This window comes from Magnusiomyces paraingens, assembly GCF_902498895.1.
Source record: "Magnusiomyces paraingens strain CBS 517.90 genome assembly, contig: contig3, whole genome shotgun sequence".
Lineage (NCBI taxonomy): Eukaryota > Fungi > Ascomycota > Dipodascomycetes > Dipodascales > Dipodascaceae > Magnusiomyces > Magnusiomyces paraingens.
In genome coordinates this window covers 4375298-4389854 of record NW_022474069.1, presented here as the reverse complement: position 1 = coordinate 4389854, position 14557 = coordinate 4375298, and the positions used below count along the sequence as shown (strand labels likewise).

The window sequence follows — 14557 nt, the reverse complement described above, 5'->3', positions numbered from 1 at the left end:
TTATTCAAGTTAACCGGCAACTTAAAGGAGAGTGTTAAGAAGGTTAACAATGGAAGTGATGATGCTAGTAACACCGTCACCAAGACCAGCAGATCCAAGAACAGTGGAAAGGTTGTTAAGAGTATCACGAAGAGAAGTGATAACATTGATAAGAGTGGTAGAAAGAGTCTTACCAGTAAGGTCAGAAACAAGCTGGTTGACAATGGTAAGAAGGAGGTTAAGAAGAGTCTTAAGACCAGTCTTGATAAGAAGGGTGTTGAGAGTAGCAGCAAGACCGGTACCAACAGTGGTGTCAGTAAGAGAGTTGACGAGCTGAGTGACGACGGTAGTGATGTTGGTCAGAAGGTCACCAACAGCGCTCAAGTCACCGTTCAGGTCAAGGTTGCCAAGAGAGGTGAGGGCTGAGGTAAGGAAAGTAGAAATAGAGAGAAGGAGGGTAGTAACAGCAGAAAGGTCAAGGACGCTGGTAGGAGCGGCCTCACGCTTGACAACCTCAGGAGCGTAAGGAGCAAGGATCTCCTCAGCAGTGAGAGCCTTAGAATCCTGAGCAACAGGAGCAGCAGCAACAAAGGCGGCAAGGACAGAGAAGAGAGTGACAGACTTGATAGCAACCATTTTAATTATGCTTTGTGGTTTATTAAGTTTTATTCGTTATGAAGTTATAATATAATTGATTTTGTTTTGGTAGTGTTGGTGAAGATGATCAAAAAAAAAAACCAATAACAACTGGAAATTCTATTCTTTTTATATATTTTGTTTTATTCATAATATGTTTTCATTATTATTTTTATAATTCTATTTATTTGATTATTTCCCGATTTATTCAGACTTGGTAAATATTTCTAAAAGGTTCCAGAATTCATAAATACGTAATCCCCAACCAAATGATGCCATGATTAATATTGATACCTATATCTGTGTCTATTGAATAATACAATTTTACCAAATATCAATTGTTTGTCTAAAAATGTCTCCATTTGGTAGAAAATATAAAATTTTGGAATTATCAATTATCAATTATATTTGATTAAATATTTTAATAATAGATGCCTTTATAATTAACGCTTATTAGTAGTAATTTTTAGATTTAGCTGGTACTTTTTTTAATTAACCATCCAGCTGAAAGGTTAACTACCCAGAACTGTCGTAACAAATTTTATAAAACTGGACTATTTGTTAACATTATTCTGGAACATTTCCCAAATTCTAATATGACAAAAAAAAACCATGACCTGATGACTGTTTTAAGATCATTTTCTCATTATTTTTTTAGATTAAGTTCATCAATATCGAGTATTTTAATTTTGACACAATAGTAGAAATTTATTTCTAAATAACAATTAAGGTTTTAGAATTTTTTGGTCACAAACTTGCTAACTGTAAAATAATAACATATGTCAGAATTCTCTTTTTTTCAATTCTTAATAAATGTTACTTTCCTCCAAAAATTTTGGAAAAATTCCAGTTCATTATTAAATTCTAATCTTTAATAAAAATAAAATTAGCCAAAGGCAATAACTTTGTATATCTATTAGCAATTTAATTCATTATTACAAATTCCTTAATATCATTTTATATTAATTTGACTACCTCAAAGGTTTTTAATTTTAAAACTATTTATTATTCACATTTTTATTTCCTTAATTAAGAATGTGAATAATAAACAGTTTATTTAACTCATTATAATGAGTTTATTATTATGATTTTAAAAATCCATTTAACCCTAATCTTAAGAAATTTTATTCAACAGTTTACTAGTTTACTAAATTTTAAGCATATCAATTTTTTTGGCTATTTTAGCAATTTTTCAATGATAATTTTAAGCACTTTCAATGAGGTTTAGTTTAAAGGAGACTATATTCCAAATTTAAAATTTATTTATATATTTACTTAAAACTCAAAAGTTATTTAAAGAAGAGTGTTGAGGAGGTTGACAATGGAAGTGATGATATCGGTAACACCGTCACCAAGACCAGCAGATCCAAGAACAGTAGAAAGGTTGTTGAGAGTGTCACTAAGAGAACTGATGATATTGGTGAGGGTGGTAGAAAGAGTCTTACCAGTGAGGTCAGAAACAAGCTGGTTAACAATGCTGAGAAGGAGGTTAAGAAGAGTCTTAAGACCAGTGTTAATAAGAAGAGTCTTGAGGGTGGCAGCAAGACCAGTACCAACAGTGGTGTCGGTAAGAGAGTTGACGAGCTGAGTGACAACAGTGGTAATATTAGTGAGAAGGTCACCAACAGCGCTCAAATCACCGTTAAGGTCGAGACTGCTAAGAGAAGAAAGAGCAGAGGTGAGGAATGAGGCAATAGAAAGAATGAGAGTATTAACGGCAGAAAGGTCAAGAACGCTGGTAGGAGCGGCCTCACGCTTGACAACCTCAGGAGCGTAAGGAGCAAGGATCTCCTCAGCAGTGAGAGCCTTAGAATCCTGAGCAGCAGGAGCAGCAGCAACAAGGGCAGCGAGAACAGAAAAGAGAGTAACAGACTTAATGGCGACCATTTTTAATATTGGAAAGTTGAAAGGGTGTTTTTGAAGATTTGGTAATTATATCTTTTTTGATTTGATATATATATTTTATGGAATATATTTAAGAAAAAAAAATTGATAATAACAGGATTTCTATCTGCTTTTATATTCTACTTGAATATGATTAATTTTAATTATTTCGTTCAATTTTTTAATTATTCGTAAGCTTTCTAACTACCTTGTTAGCATAGTGGTGTTTATCTCCTCTATCCAGAATTTTTTTGTAAGATGCTTATAAGCATACGTAATTACGTATTTTTCAATATCGTATATAAATGAAATGATGATTAATTAATCATTTTGGAAGTGATTATATTATTGATTTATTACCTTAAACAAACTCCAATTCTGAAATGCTTTTTTTTTCCAAAATAAATGCTCATTTTTAACAGTTGCAACTGATTGAAATTTCTTAACAATTAAAGATTCAATTTTTAGTTTTTTATCCAGAGTCATTTTGTTTTTTATCAACATATTGTTGCATTTCAACTATTATATCTACCGTATTACTTGTAGTTGTTTCTTTCTAGCTATGCTGGCTGTACAGCCATAAAGGTCTAGGAATTCTTTGTTGTAAATCCTAACATATTCTATGTAGAGAATCTTGGTTGGAGGTTTTTTGTTTTTTGCGTCTACAAACGCCTAGAGGCAAGATAGTGTTGAGATGTGTGGAAGAACACGCAAACGTAACACTGCACATTTAGCAGTTACCGACCAAAACTTGCTATGGTTAAGCTTTAGTATGGCTTTGGTCAACGTAATGCTTTGGCCACCAAAGCCGACAGTCTGGAGAAGGTGTATTTTTTGGCCACTGGAATTTGAATTTTCAATATCGCTAACTTAAGTGTTTTTGATAACCATCATTATTGCTTTTTTGTGATGCAAAGGCTATTGGTTTATAAGCTACAGTAGTTAGCTTCGGTGCCCTTTAAAGTTCAACTGTCAACAACTGTTGACAAAATAATTCACGTGACTTAATACTTGGTTCTCGTAATTAACCACTTAGTTTTGAAATTTTTAAAATTATTTTTCTAAATATAGTATATCAAGGTATTATTCCCAATTTACATCTGAGTATGAAAAATCTTTATTTTGTTCTTTTGTATTCCGTAAATTTTATCATCTTTTTTTACTCAACTCTTTTATTTTAAAATCTCTTTTCCATTATCTTGGAATAAATGTAAGCATTTTTGTTAATTACGTAGACAACTGTGCGAGATTTTCTTTTATAAAAAAAATAATTATTTTTCACTTTCGCCTTTTTTCTGGTAGCATAAAGAAGACTGCTTTTTATACCTTATTTGCAAAATAAAAAAATAAAAAATAAAAAAAAGAAAAAGGAAAACGCCGAGCCTACTAAAAACCAACTTTAAGAAATAAACGGAGCTTATAATCAAATTAACGGAAATCTCCTGATAAAAACCAGAATTTATCAATTTTGGGTGTGACAAGCTCTGAAACGCTTTAAACAGGTTCTGGATCTATCTTATGAACTTATGTTTTTTTTTCTATTTTATTAAAGCAATTGTCAGGTCTACCTGCAATGTCCTGCTTTGGTTTTACTTTTAAGAAAGGGAAATTGTGATTTGAATAATTATTCTGCTTAAAAAAAAAGAAAAAAAAAGAAAAAAGAAGAAAAAAGAAGCTCCGGTCTACATGGTTTGGATATAGGTCTCATAAAAGATTAAACCAAGAATATTATCTGTTTGCTTTTATTAATGGAATATATGTACACTAAATCTGGTGACTTGCAATCATAGGTGTATTTTTTCAGTACGGGTAATCTCAATAAATTCCCCTCGGATATCCCGGAAAACGTCTGCTTATGACGAATAGAATGGAAAGTGAGAGTCTAACTTAATATCTTTTACTGTTAAACCAACCTCCTTTTCTATTGCTCCAACCGAGCCCATCTTTTTTTTAGTGTAGTACAAATCCATAACCAATTACAAACACCATGTGTCTGTTACCAGAACACAAACATCTCCGATAAGTCTAATCAGTCTGCCCGTAGTTGTGAGCCATATATCTGGTGAAAGGAATTAAGAAATGCATGGTGGTTCTTGAAAACAAGAGGGAAAATGCTGGATATGTTTGGGACCGACGAATTGGTTTTATCTGTTCCTTGTAAGCTGGCTTTACGGCCTATTTTCCGAGCCATTTGAAGGGAGTAGATAGAAATAATCCGTACTGAAAAGGTACATCCAAAAGATGAAAAGTTTTATTTTAATAATTCTTACTAAGGCAAATTTCATTATTATTTTTGTAGGAGGGATTTTTAAAAGGATAACTGGAATTTGGCTAGCAAATCGATATATTTTTTAATGTTCAAATTTTTTTTTTCAACTATTAATATTTAATACTTAAAACGCTAATACCCCACATTTTTTTAAACTACTATCAATAATGAAATAATGTTATTAATGCAATTCAACCTACTTTTTTTTAACTGTCTGTTTTCTTTAAATAGTGATAAATCAGCGCTAAATTTTTTTGAACGAAATTAGAGCTTAAAACGGAGTTTAGTCATTATAATTACCTAGCTGAATCCTTTTGGTTAGTATTTTTTTTTAAGAATCAGGCTATTGATAACTTTGTATTTTCTCATCACAGAAGTTATATCTTTAATGACACTAATTTTAGTACCTGTGAAAAGCATTTTTTTTGTTAGATTGCACTCTAGTAGTTCATTTCTAATATATTTAGTTATTTCCCTTTAATTAGTCTTTTATTGTTTGTCTCGATCTTGTCAATTGACTTATTTCTTGATCCTATGATTAGTATAAGTAGCTTCATCAAGTCTCAGCTTCGATTCATAGCTAATATGATAGTTACGAGCAATACTGGAACTCCTCCTTCTTTCTAGCTTTTTCTTTCAGCTCATGTTGTTAAACCCATTTCAGGCAGCGTCCGCCTCTGCTATCCTCTATTTATATTCATAATTCTAATATATTTATTTGTAGTCTGTTCATTTTTAAATAATTTTACGCCGCACAAACCTTTTAAATCTAATTAAAGGTTGTTAACGCCTTACATACATCCGGAGCACAAGCATAAGCTTAAATATTTAATATAACTATTATTTTTCTAAACATCGCTAAGGCACATTTAAGTTTCTTAAAAAATTCAAATAAAGTTAAGAGTACTGTTTATTACTTGTATTTTAGGATTCTCTTAGCTATCTTTAGTCTAATTTTTGTTCTTTGCTAATATGCAGGCCATCAAAGGATATTTGAAATTATAAAAACAAAAAGAAAAAGAAGAAAAAGAAGAAGAGGAAGAAGAGAGAGCAAAAAATAAAAAAGATAAGAAAGGAGGAGTGATTTGTTAAAGGAAAGTAGTAAATGCACAAAGCACCACCAAACCAAACCAAACTAATTGGATTGTTTATGAAAGAATATCCACTACCGTTTTCTAATTTTGTATATAATCTCATAAGCTTATGATGATAGTTCTGGTATCATTAACTAAAATGGTTTGTTAATAGCATGTGATCCTATTGTTGTATTTTTAAGATGTTTTTGAGCAAACTTTGCAAAATCCTGAACTAAACTTTCAAGAAACTATTAAATTAGATCAAGATGATATTAATCGATAGTAGAATTAATCATGAAAAAAAGGTTTTGATTTCAAGTCCTTTTTTTTTTTTTGCGACGCTGTAAATATTTTTCACTAACTAGCCAGTTTAAAGATTGCTATGGAAGTTTTCAGGACTACCGCACCATACATATTCGTAGTATCAGTTAAAGTTATTATTTCTTAAAAGGAAATGTTAGCGCCTACACTTTACAAAAAAAAAAAAAAAGAAGCAACAAAGATATGCTTACTGCCATAAAAAAAAATAAAAAAAATTCCAACACACATTTGTTATGAAAACTTGAAGCTCCAAAGGTGAAGCTTCTATTTCCAAAAGCATGTTGGTTGCTTGCTAATTAGCATAATATAATGCTACATGTAGCTGAATAAACGTATTGTTTTCTTGGTTCAGATATTAATTAGTTTGTAATATTTACTTTGGTCAATTTTTATTTTTTTGTTTTGATTCTTTCAAAAATCCACAATAATGTTTCAATCTGCACTGAATCGAAAATTTGGTAACGATCTTATCTATTTGAATACAATTGATAAATGAATAGGTTTTAACCATTTGAGAAGCAAAGTTAACATTTAAGATTTTTCTGGAGAAACTACTTTTTTTTGATAATATAATCTATGAGCAAAACTTTAATGCTTTTTGGTCCAAACTTGCGGTACTGCATTTGGACTAATCGAATGTGATGCATAAAGCACAAAGTCGGTTAACTAAATATTTTTAGAAAAAAGCCAAGAACCTATATTTACGCCTAAACCAAAACTTTGGGACGTTGCTGTAAGAAATTTAAAGAAATAATAAAAACTTATGTAATATATCCTATTGTTGTATTTCCAGAAGTTCGGAAGATTTAAACTACTTTAGGCTTACAATCTTGCATTATCACTATAAAATGTTAACTGGTTTTATTGATCGACCAGTTAGTTTAATATATATAAATTTTTTTCTTTCCGAGATTTATCAAAAACGTTGCCCGTTGTAAGTACCAAATACCAACGTTTGGCCAAGATTTATGTAACCGTTAGTTTTGTAAACTTTCGTTTAAAAAATTTCTTTAGAATGTTAAGAAGCAATTGTAAATACGAATAGTTAGTTAACTTTGGGACTGGGATGGCAGCACATGGTGGAACCGTAGTCACGAAATTTGGTTTTAATAAACCAATGGGCTAGACTATCATCTGTATATTCAAAAGAAGAAAAGGTTTAAACAATGGATGAAATAGAGAACAGAAGTATAAAGGTCACCAAGAATATAAACGACCAGAAGAGACACCAACAATGGATTATGGTGTGATTCTTTGTCTTTTTTTGCCATGGGTATCAGGCATGGTGTTGCGAAGGTGCACTAACATTGGAGCCAACAGGCTTTGATCTCGCCAATTATTCTTCATATGGCGCAACATGCTTAACATGCTTAACAACTCCACACTGGACACACACCAATATTTGAAGCAATTGGGTCGGAATTTAATCCTTTTTGGATATAAATTTATATCTTTTCTTTATATATTTTTATTTATTTATTTATTTTATAAAATGTTCTCTGGTAGATTTTTTTGCACCACTTTTCCTGCTATTATATTTTTTTTGTTTTTATGATCATAATAAACACATGAGTTTATTTAATTGAATCAAACTCATTTTTTTTCGGTAACACCGAATCAATGGTGAGTTTGATAATATACGTGATTTTGGGACAAAATCATGCTTTTTTAAAAAACAAATTTTAAAATCTAAGAAAAAGATTTGGTCTGATTTTTTTTTTTTTTTGATTGTTATTTTTTTCAATAATTATGTTTTTTTTTATTTTATAAAAGAAAGATTGTGAATTTTTCTTTAAAAGAATGGGGGTCTTCGTTCGTTATTTTTCATTGTTTGATATTTCCTTTTTGGCTTATTTTTAATAGACCAACCGGTTGGTTTCATTAACGTTCCAAATTAGGATGATTAACCTGCTTCGGACCAAGAAAAGCTACCATATTTATCTTACCAATTTTAATACCAGGTAACTAAATAACTTACATGTAACTTTACATTATGTTTTGTTTTGATATATTGTTTCCGTGACAACAACATTCACGTGACTATTGTTTATTTTTCAGCATAAGTGCGGCTCAGTTAGTGGTTTCTACGGGAATTTTTTTTTTCAAAATATAAACAAACAAACAAACAAACAATAAACACAACAACAAACAGAGTGAAGGTCCCTGTTCTTTTACCCCTATTAGGACTCCTCTCTTCTTCCTTTTTTTCTTAACCATAACACACTTTTTAAACACTAACAAAACCTGTCTTCAAATCATGGACACTATTCAAAGAACTCCGCCCGTGATTGAGTTTTTGCGCGACCGCATCTACTTAGGCGCGTTTGATGTACCTCCCGAAGACACAAATGAGATGGTACACTTCACGATTGACGATTCGCTACCCTATAATGCATTCCATCACGACTTTGGGCCACTTCACTATGGATATTTGTACCGGTTTGCAGTCATTTTGCACGGTATTTTGAATGAAGAATCTAATGAAGGCAAGGCAGTATGCCTTTATTCCAAACCAAACCCTCGTGATCGTGCTAATGCTGCTTGTATTTTGTGCTGTTACATGGTATTGATACAGTCATGGCCACCTCACCTTGTGCTTGCTCCTATTGCACAGGCAGACCCGCCTTTTATGCCGTTTCGTGATGCTGGATACGCGCCAGCTGATTTTGTGCTTACAATTCAAGATGTTGTTTATGGGCTGTGGAAAGCCAAAGAAAAACGGTTTTTGGACATTGCCAATTTTGATTTGGAAGAGTATGAGCTATATGAAAGAGTTGATCATGGTGACTTTAACGAAATCCCTCCACACTTTGTTGCCTTTGCATCCCCTCAGCAAGAAGTTTATGAGACTACTCTTAACTATCCCTTCCAACAGGTGTTGGATTACTTTACAACGCATAATGTGCAACTGGTAGTGCGTCTCAATAGTCACTTATACGACAAGATGGAGTTTGAGCAGCGCGGCGTCAAGCACATTGATTTGATTTTTGAGGACGGTACCTGCCCTACCATGGAGTATGTGCAGGCCTTTTTGGGCGCTGCTGAAGGTGTAATTGCGCAACATGGAAAGATTGCTGTACATTGCAAAGCTGGACTCGGACGCACAGGATGTCTAATTGGCGCGTATTTAATTTATGCGTATGGGTTCACTGCTTCAGAAGCTATTGCTTATATGCGTTTCATTCGACCTGGTATGGTTGTTGGTCCACAACAGCACTGGCTGTATTTGCACCAAAATGAGTTCCGTGAATGGCGGCGTACTATGACAGTGTCACCAACAGCTTCCGAGAAACTTGCAGGGTTTTGTCCATTGGTCCCACGTACAGTTGCAGCTCTTGCGCTTCATGACTCTGCTACTAGCTTGACTGGTGTCCGTGGCTCAGCAGCACATATCCGTGCTGTCGGTGGATCTTTACCTACATCTGCATCTTCAACTCCTCGCACGCCTGAGCGCAGCATACTTGGAGAGGTTGGTGAGACCAATACCAATTCTGCATTACCAGTTCCAACACCTGGTCAGCCACGCAAGGGTAGCCCGTCTCCAGCACATGGGCAACGCGGGGGTTCATACTATACAAACCATCATCATAATCACCATCACAATCATAATCATAGTCACCATAGTCACCACAACCACACGCCGGCAGCGCGGGCGCGGCACGAGAGCGTGGAGGAGGTTGGTGATGTTGGGGACCGTACCCTTGCAGATGCGTTTGATGATAATGACAATATGGAAGAAGACACTCGAGATGGCGTGCAGATGCGCGCTGCACTTAATACGACTAGTTCATCACCTACAACCACTCGGGCCCGAAGTAATGCAGTTGTGGGACGCGTTAGTGGTATGTCCAACACTGGATCTGGTGTTGTTGGTATTGGGTCTCCACCTGCGACTCGCAGGCGGGCCAGCGGGCGATCAGTGGTTTCACGGTTTGCTGGTGCTCGCGTGCTGAGTGGCGACGGACATGTGCGTGTGCGCCGACCTCCTGTTGAAGGAATTTCTTATGAAAAGCCGAGCAGCGACCAGGAGAACTGTGGCATTATTGCAACTGGTGTGTCGTCAATGTATACCAACAGCGATGAAGAGAAGAATGTAGATGAGGATGAGGATGAAGCAAGTGGAATGAGTGGTGGCAGCAGCTGCAGCGGACCTATTGCAGATAATGAAGATGACGAGGCTACTGCGGCTGCAGTAGCAGCAGCTGCTCAAAGAATTGCAGGATCAGTGTTACCTGGAAAGCGCATGGTTACAGAGTCTGGTTTATCCACACGACAACAGTTGATGATGATGCGTCAAGTGCGGTCTACAAGTAATCCTGGAAATGGCAATGGCCTAACTCCAGCAAACAGTTCCACGGCTGGAAACATATCAGGGGCTGCTGTGACGACGTCAGCAACTGTTGTTTCCGTTGTTACTAGTGGCAATGGCTCTGGCAATGGCAAGTATGGAGACATTGGATATGGAGAGGGTCCTGCTCGCCGGGTACAGCGAGTAACAAGTGGGAATGGTGTACGTAAGACGAGTGGAAATAGTGCTCGTCACAAGAGATGAACATAGTTGGTTTTTAGAGAAGACAGTTATGAAAAAACGTTTGCTGATTTAAATGAATGTTGTTTTTTTTTATTCAAGGGTTACATAAATATGTAACATCAACACTATATTTTTTGCTTTTACTATATAAACTTCCGTTTTCACAATAAACTTTTAATTTGACATTGACTTTGACATTGCATCCCAAACAGCCAGAAAATAACCCCTGATGCTAGCTTATGAAGAACAGGGTATCAAAAGCCAAATCTTCCCAACTTATTTTCACATGTATCGATCAAGGCTTAAAAGTTAATTTCTAATCTCTTCAATTAAGTATTCATTGTTTGTTAAATTGTTTTTATTCAAAGAATCAAAGTATATAACACCAGCAATATCCTTTTAGATTTTACTATATAACTTTCTATTTTCACAATCAACTTTTAATTTGACTTCAACATTGCAACTTCAACAATCTCAAAACAAGTTTCAGTACCAGATTTTGAGAAACTGAAAGTAACGGACTATATCTTAAGTAAAATTTGTTTGTTTGTTTGTTTGTTTTTATTCAAGGGTTATAGAATTATATAACATCAGCATCTGCGCTATCCTTCTTGTCCATACTATATATTTTTTCATTTTGATAATAAACTTTTAATTTTGGCTTCAACATTGCATCTCCAACAGCCCGAAAATAAGTCCTGATGCCAGCTTACGAGGAACAGGGGGTTAAAAATAACCAAACCTTCCCAACCTATCTCCACTTGTCTTCATCAACGCTGTAATTGTATTTCTTAATCCCTCCAAGCAGAGATAAAGCTTACAATCTCTTGTAAGCCAGTTAAACTGTTTAAGAGAGTCGACATGTCCATCTCTGGAGATATCCGTTTCAGTCCTTTTCTTTCCTCTTCAAGCAAAGGACACTCAACTAAAATGTGATGAACTGTTTCCAGCTCTCCACATTTGCAGTTGTAACTATCCTTTTCAATTCCAAACTTTTTAAACCATGCGCCAAAGTTGCCATGGCCTGTGCGAAACTGAGTAATATTACTCAAGATCCTTCGACTATCTTTCTTCATGATCACTCCCGTAACCATTTTAGAAAGATTATCAGTACATTTCGACTCCACTGTGATATTATGATACCACAGATCCTTACTGCTGTTCCAATACATTTCCTGCCATTCTTCCATTGCTTGTTTTTTCAAAATTCCAATCGTCTGATTTTGTTGTTGTTTCAGTGTAAGAGGTTCAACCCTCTTGCATTTTCGTTTTTCATCCTTTTTAATCATATAGTCTCTATCATCTTTCGCCAACATGTAAAGCGTGGTTAGCTTTGCAATTGGAGATTTCTCAATCAATGTTAACAAATGACCATTAATAGGATTAGTTTTGCTAATATTTAGGTGTAAACGAATAGCTTTTCGTGCCACCATAAATTTTAGCCTAATACTATATGGCATAATACCAGCTTCCTTTTGTAGTACCGCAATAGGAGTTGTGCGATAAGCACCAACAATTCTTCTTAAAGCCATATTCTGCATTACTTCCAACTTGTGGATTTCTCCTTTCAAAATTTTGTGATGCCAAATTTCTAAGCCATATTCGACAATTGGTCTCACGCAAGCAATATACAGTGATCTGACTGCAGACCCTCGCATACCTTTTTGCACGCCACCAAGATGCCAAATAGCACCAACAGCTTTTCTTGCTTTATTGATTTTATTCAAAATATGAGATTTAAAATCAAGCAGATTGTTCAAAGTAATTCCAAGCAATTTAACTTCCTTCTGGGGTTCACGAAGTTCTCCATTAGGTAAAGTAAGTTGCACTTTCTCATCTTTAGGTTTCACATTTTTTGTAAAATGAATAAAACCCAATTTATCACCCAAATCAATTTTGGTCATTCTTGATTTAGCCCAATTACAACATTTTTCTAATATGTTGCTTAAGCTTTTGGTATTTTCTTCAATTTTACCTTCAACGGTAATAGTCACATCATCAATAAAACCAAAAGGAGTTCCACCCCATTCTTTAATGGCATGATACATTGGTGTGGAATATATCAAAAAAAAGTAGTGGTGAAATAGGTGAGCCTTGCGGAATTCCAGTACTAATTTTTTGCACTGATCCTTTTCTTCGGTCCATGAGCATACTAGCTTCTCTTTCACTTACAAATTGGTACGTCCAGTTTATAAGTGCTTTGGGTAGTTTCATATCCTCCATTGTGTGTGCCAATATATTTCTGTTAACATTATCAAAAGCTCCTTGAATATCAATGAGCATAGCTGAAATTTTTTCTTTACTAGTTTCAATTCTTTGGACAAGTTCCAAAACAGCATCAGTAGCACAATAACCTTGTCTTCCCCCATATTGCTCTGGTGGAAGTAAGTGTGTTGTAAGCTTGGTCATTCTTTTTGTATAATTTTTCCAGTACTTTAGATGGAATCTTAAGTAAGGAAATTGGTCGGTATGCTCTTGGCTTTGAATAGTCAGGTTTCTTAGGTTTAGGTATAACAACAATAATGCCATGTCTCCAGACTTTTGGGTGGTATCCAAACTTTACACAAGCTTGGAGAAGCTTGAAAAACCTTTCCTTAAAGTCTTTATTTAGCCATGCCATCTTTAAAACTTTGCCAGTAATTCCATCGTCTCCTGGAGCTTTATCATTTGGGGTATCAGCCAATGCAGAGTCAACTTCATCAAACTCTAATTTTGGCCATCGAGAATCGTCATCAATTTCAAACTCTCTATCAAGACCATGATCAATTTCAGGTAGAAGTGCCTTCCATATTTCATGTCTTTTTTCGTCAACAGTAGTAGTGAGAGTTCCATCTTCTTTTCTAATTTGTGGTATAATGGTATCATTGCTTTTTGGATTAATATACTTCAAAATCTTCCAAATGTCATTTCCTTCTAAACTAGACAAATATTTATTCCATTGCTCAGTACTTGCTTCACGCAAACTGTGGTCAAAAATTTTTCTAGCTTTTTTTTCGCCTCTTCAATTTTTTGTCGTTTCAAAGCCAAAGAAGGTTGTCTTTGACGGGCTTCCCTTTTAGCTTCTAGCGCTTTTTCTAACTTCTCCCTTAATTCTTGATTCCAATAGCGTTTGGACTTTTTCATCACCTTAACTTCCTTCATCGACTTTGCCATTGCTCTTTTTACAACCTCCTCAAGAACTTTAGCTTGGTCATCAATTTGGTCAGTTGATTTTAGAGTTTTGTTATGCACATTAAAATCTTTAATGGCAGAAGAAAGCTCCTTGTCAAACTTTTCCCAATCTGCATTCTTAATATTCAATCTCTTCACCGAAGTAAAAACTTCATCCCCGTTTTTACTCTGAGACATATAAATGTCCCACTCCACAATTGAGTGATCACTTAGTGTATTTTCATCCACTCCACTAAATGAAATTCTATGAAGTAAGTCCACTGAGCCATAAACCAAATCAATATTGGTTCTATTGTTGTATGTTTTTTGATTTCTTGGAGTAATTAACATCATATCATTTTCATGTAGCCACTCAACAACTTCATCTGCTTCCGTATTCGGACCTGCCCTTGACTCCCATTCCTTGTGATGTAAGTTATAATCACCTGCAATGACAATCTTTGAGTATTGTTCCTTGATCTCCCGTTTGAGAAACTCAAAAAACCGGTGGCTCAGGGTATTTCTTGGATGGTTTCGGTTGATTATAGACATTGACAATTGTAATGTCTTTAACCAAAATGGTAACCATATCTCGATTTGTAAACTTTTCAATTTTAGTAGTTAATGCTCGTAAGTCAGAGTTAGACCTAATGTAAGTAATTGCTCTGCATTTATTTTTTTTCTTTTCCAGTTTCTGTAAAGATTGGGATC

The 14557-nt window shown here is 34.7% G+C and overlaps 5 protein-coding genes across 5 annotated transcripts; 1 reads left to right on the top strand and 4 right to left on the bottom strand.

Moving 5' to 3' along the window:
* Nucleotides 1–21: 21 nt before the first annotated feature.
* On the bottom strand, nucleotides 22–615 carry SAPINGB_P004639 (uncharacterized protein; the record flags this gene model as incomplete). Its single annotated transcript, XM_031999354.1, has 1 exon — nucleotides 22–615. One exon carries the CDS (start codon nucleotides 613–615, stop codon nucleotides 22–24), a length of 594 nt encoding a protein of 197 aa, XP_031855245.1.
* A 1293-nt stretch (nucleotides 616–1908) lies between these two features.
* SAPINGB_P004638 (uncharacterized protein) lies at nucleotides 1909–2502 on the bottom strand (the record flags this gene model as incomplete). The annotated part of the gene is made up of 1 exon (XM_031999353.1): nucleotides 1909–2502. The coding sequence occupies one exon, from the start codon at nucleotides 2500–2502 to the stop codon at nucleotides 1909–1911; it is 594 nt and encodes a 197-aa protein (XP_031855244.1).
* A 5920-nt stretch (nucleotides 2503–8422) lies between these two features.
* Nucleotides 8423–10717, top strand: SAPINGB_P004637 (uncharacterized protein; the record flags this gene model as incomplete). The annotated part of the gene is made up of 1 exon (XM_031999352.1): nucleotides 8423–10717. One exon carries the CDS (start codon nucleotides 8423–8425, stop codon nucleotides 10715–10717), a length of 2295 nt encoding a protein of 764 aa, XP_031855243.1.
* Nucleotides 10718–11487: 770 nt separating this feature from the next.
* SAPINGB_P004636 (uncharacterized protein) lies at nucleotides 11488–12744 on the bottom strand (the record flags this gene model as incomplete). Its single annotated transcript, XM_031999351.1, has 1 exon — nucleotides 11488–12744. The coding sequence occupies one exon, from the start codon at nucleotides 12742–12744 to the stop codon at nucleotides 11488–11490; it is 1257 nt and encodes a 418-aa protein (XP_031855242.1).
* A 290-nt stretch (nucleotides 12745–13034) lies between these two features.
* Nucleotides 13035–14398, bottom strand: SAPINGB_P004635 (uncharacterized protein; the record flags this gene model as incomplete). The annotated part of the gene is made up of 2 exons (XM_031999350.1): nucleotides 13035–13536; nucleotides 13776–14398. The coding sequence occupies 2 exons, from the start codon at nucleotides 14396–14398 to the stop codon at nucleotides 13035–13037; spliced, it is 1125 nt and encodes a 374-aa protein (XP_031855241.1).
* Nucleotides 14399–14557: the final 159 nt, after the last annotated feature.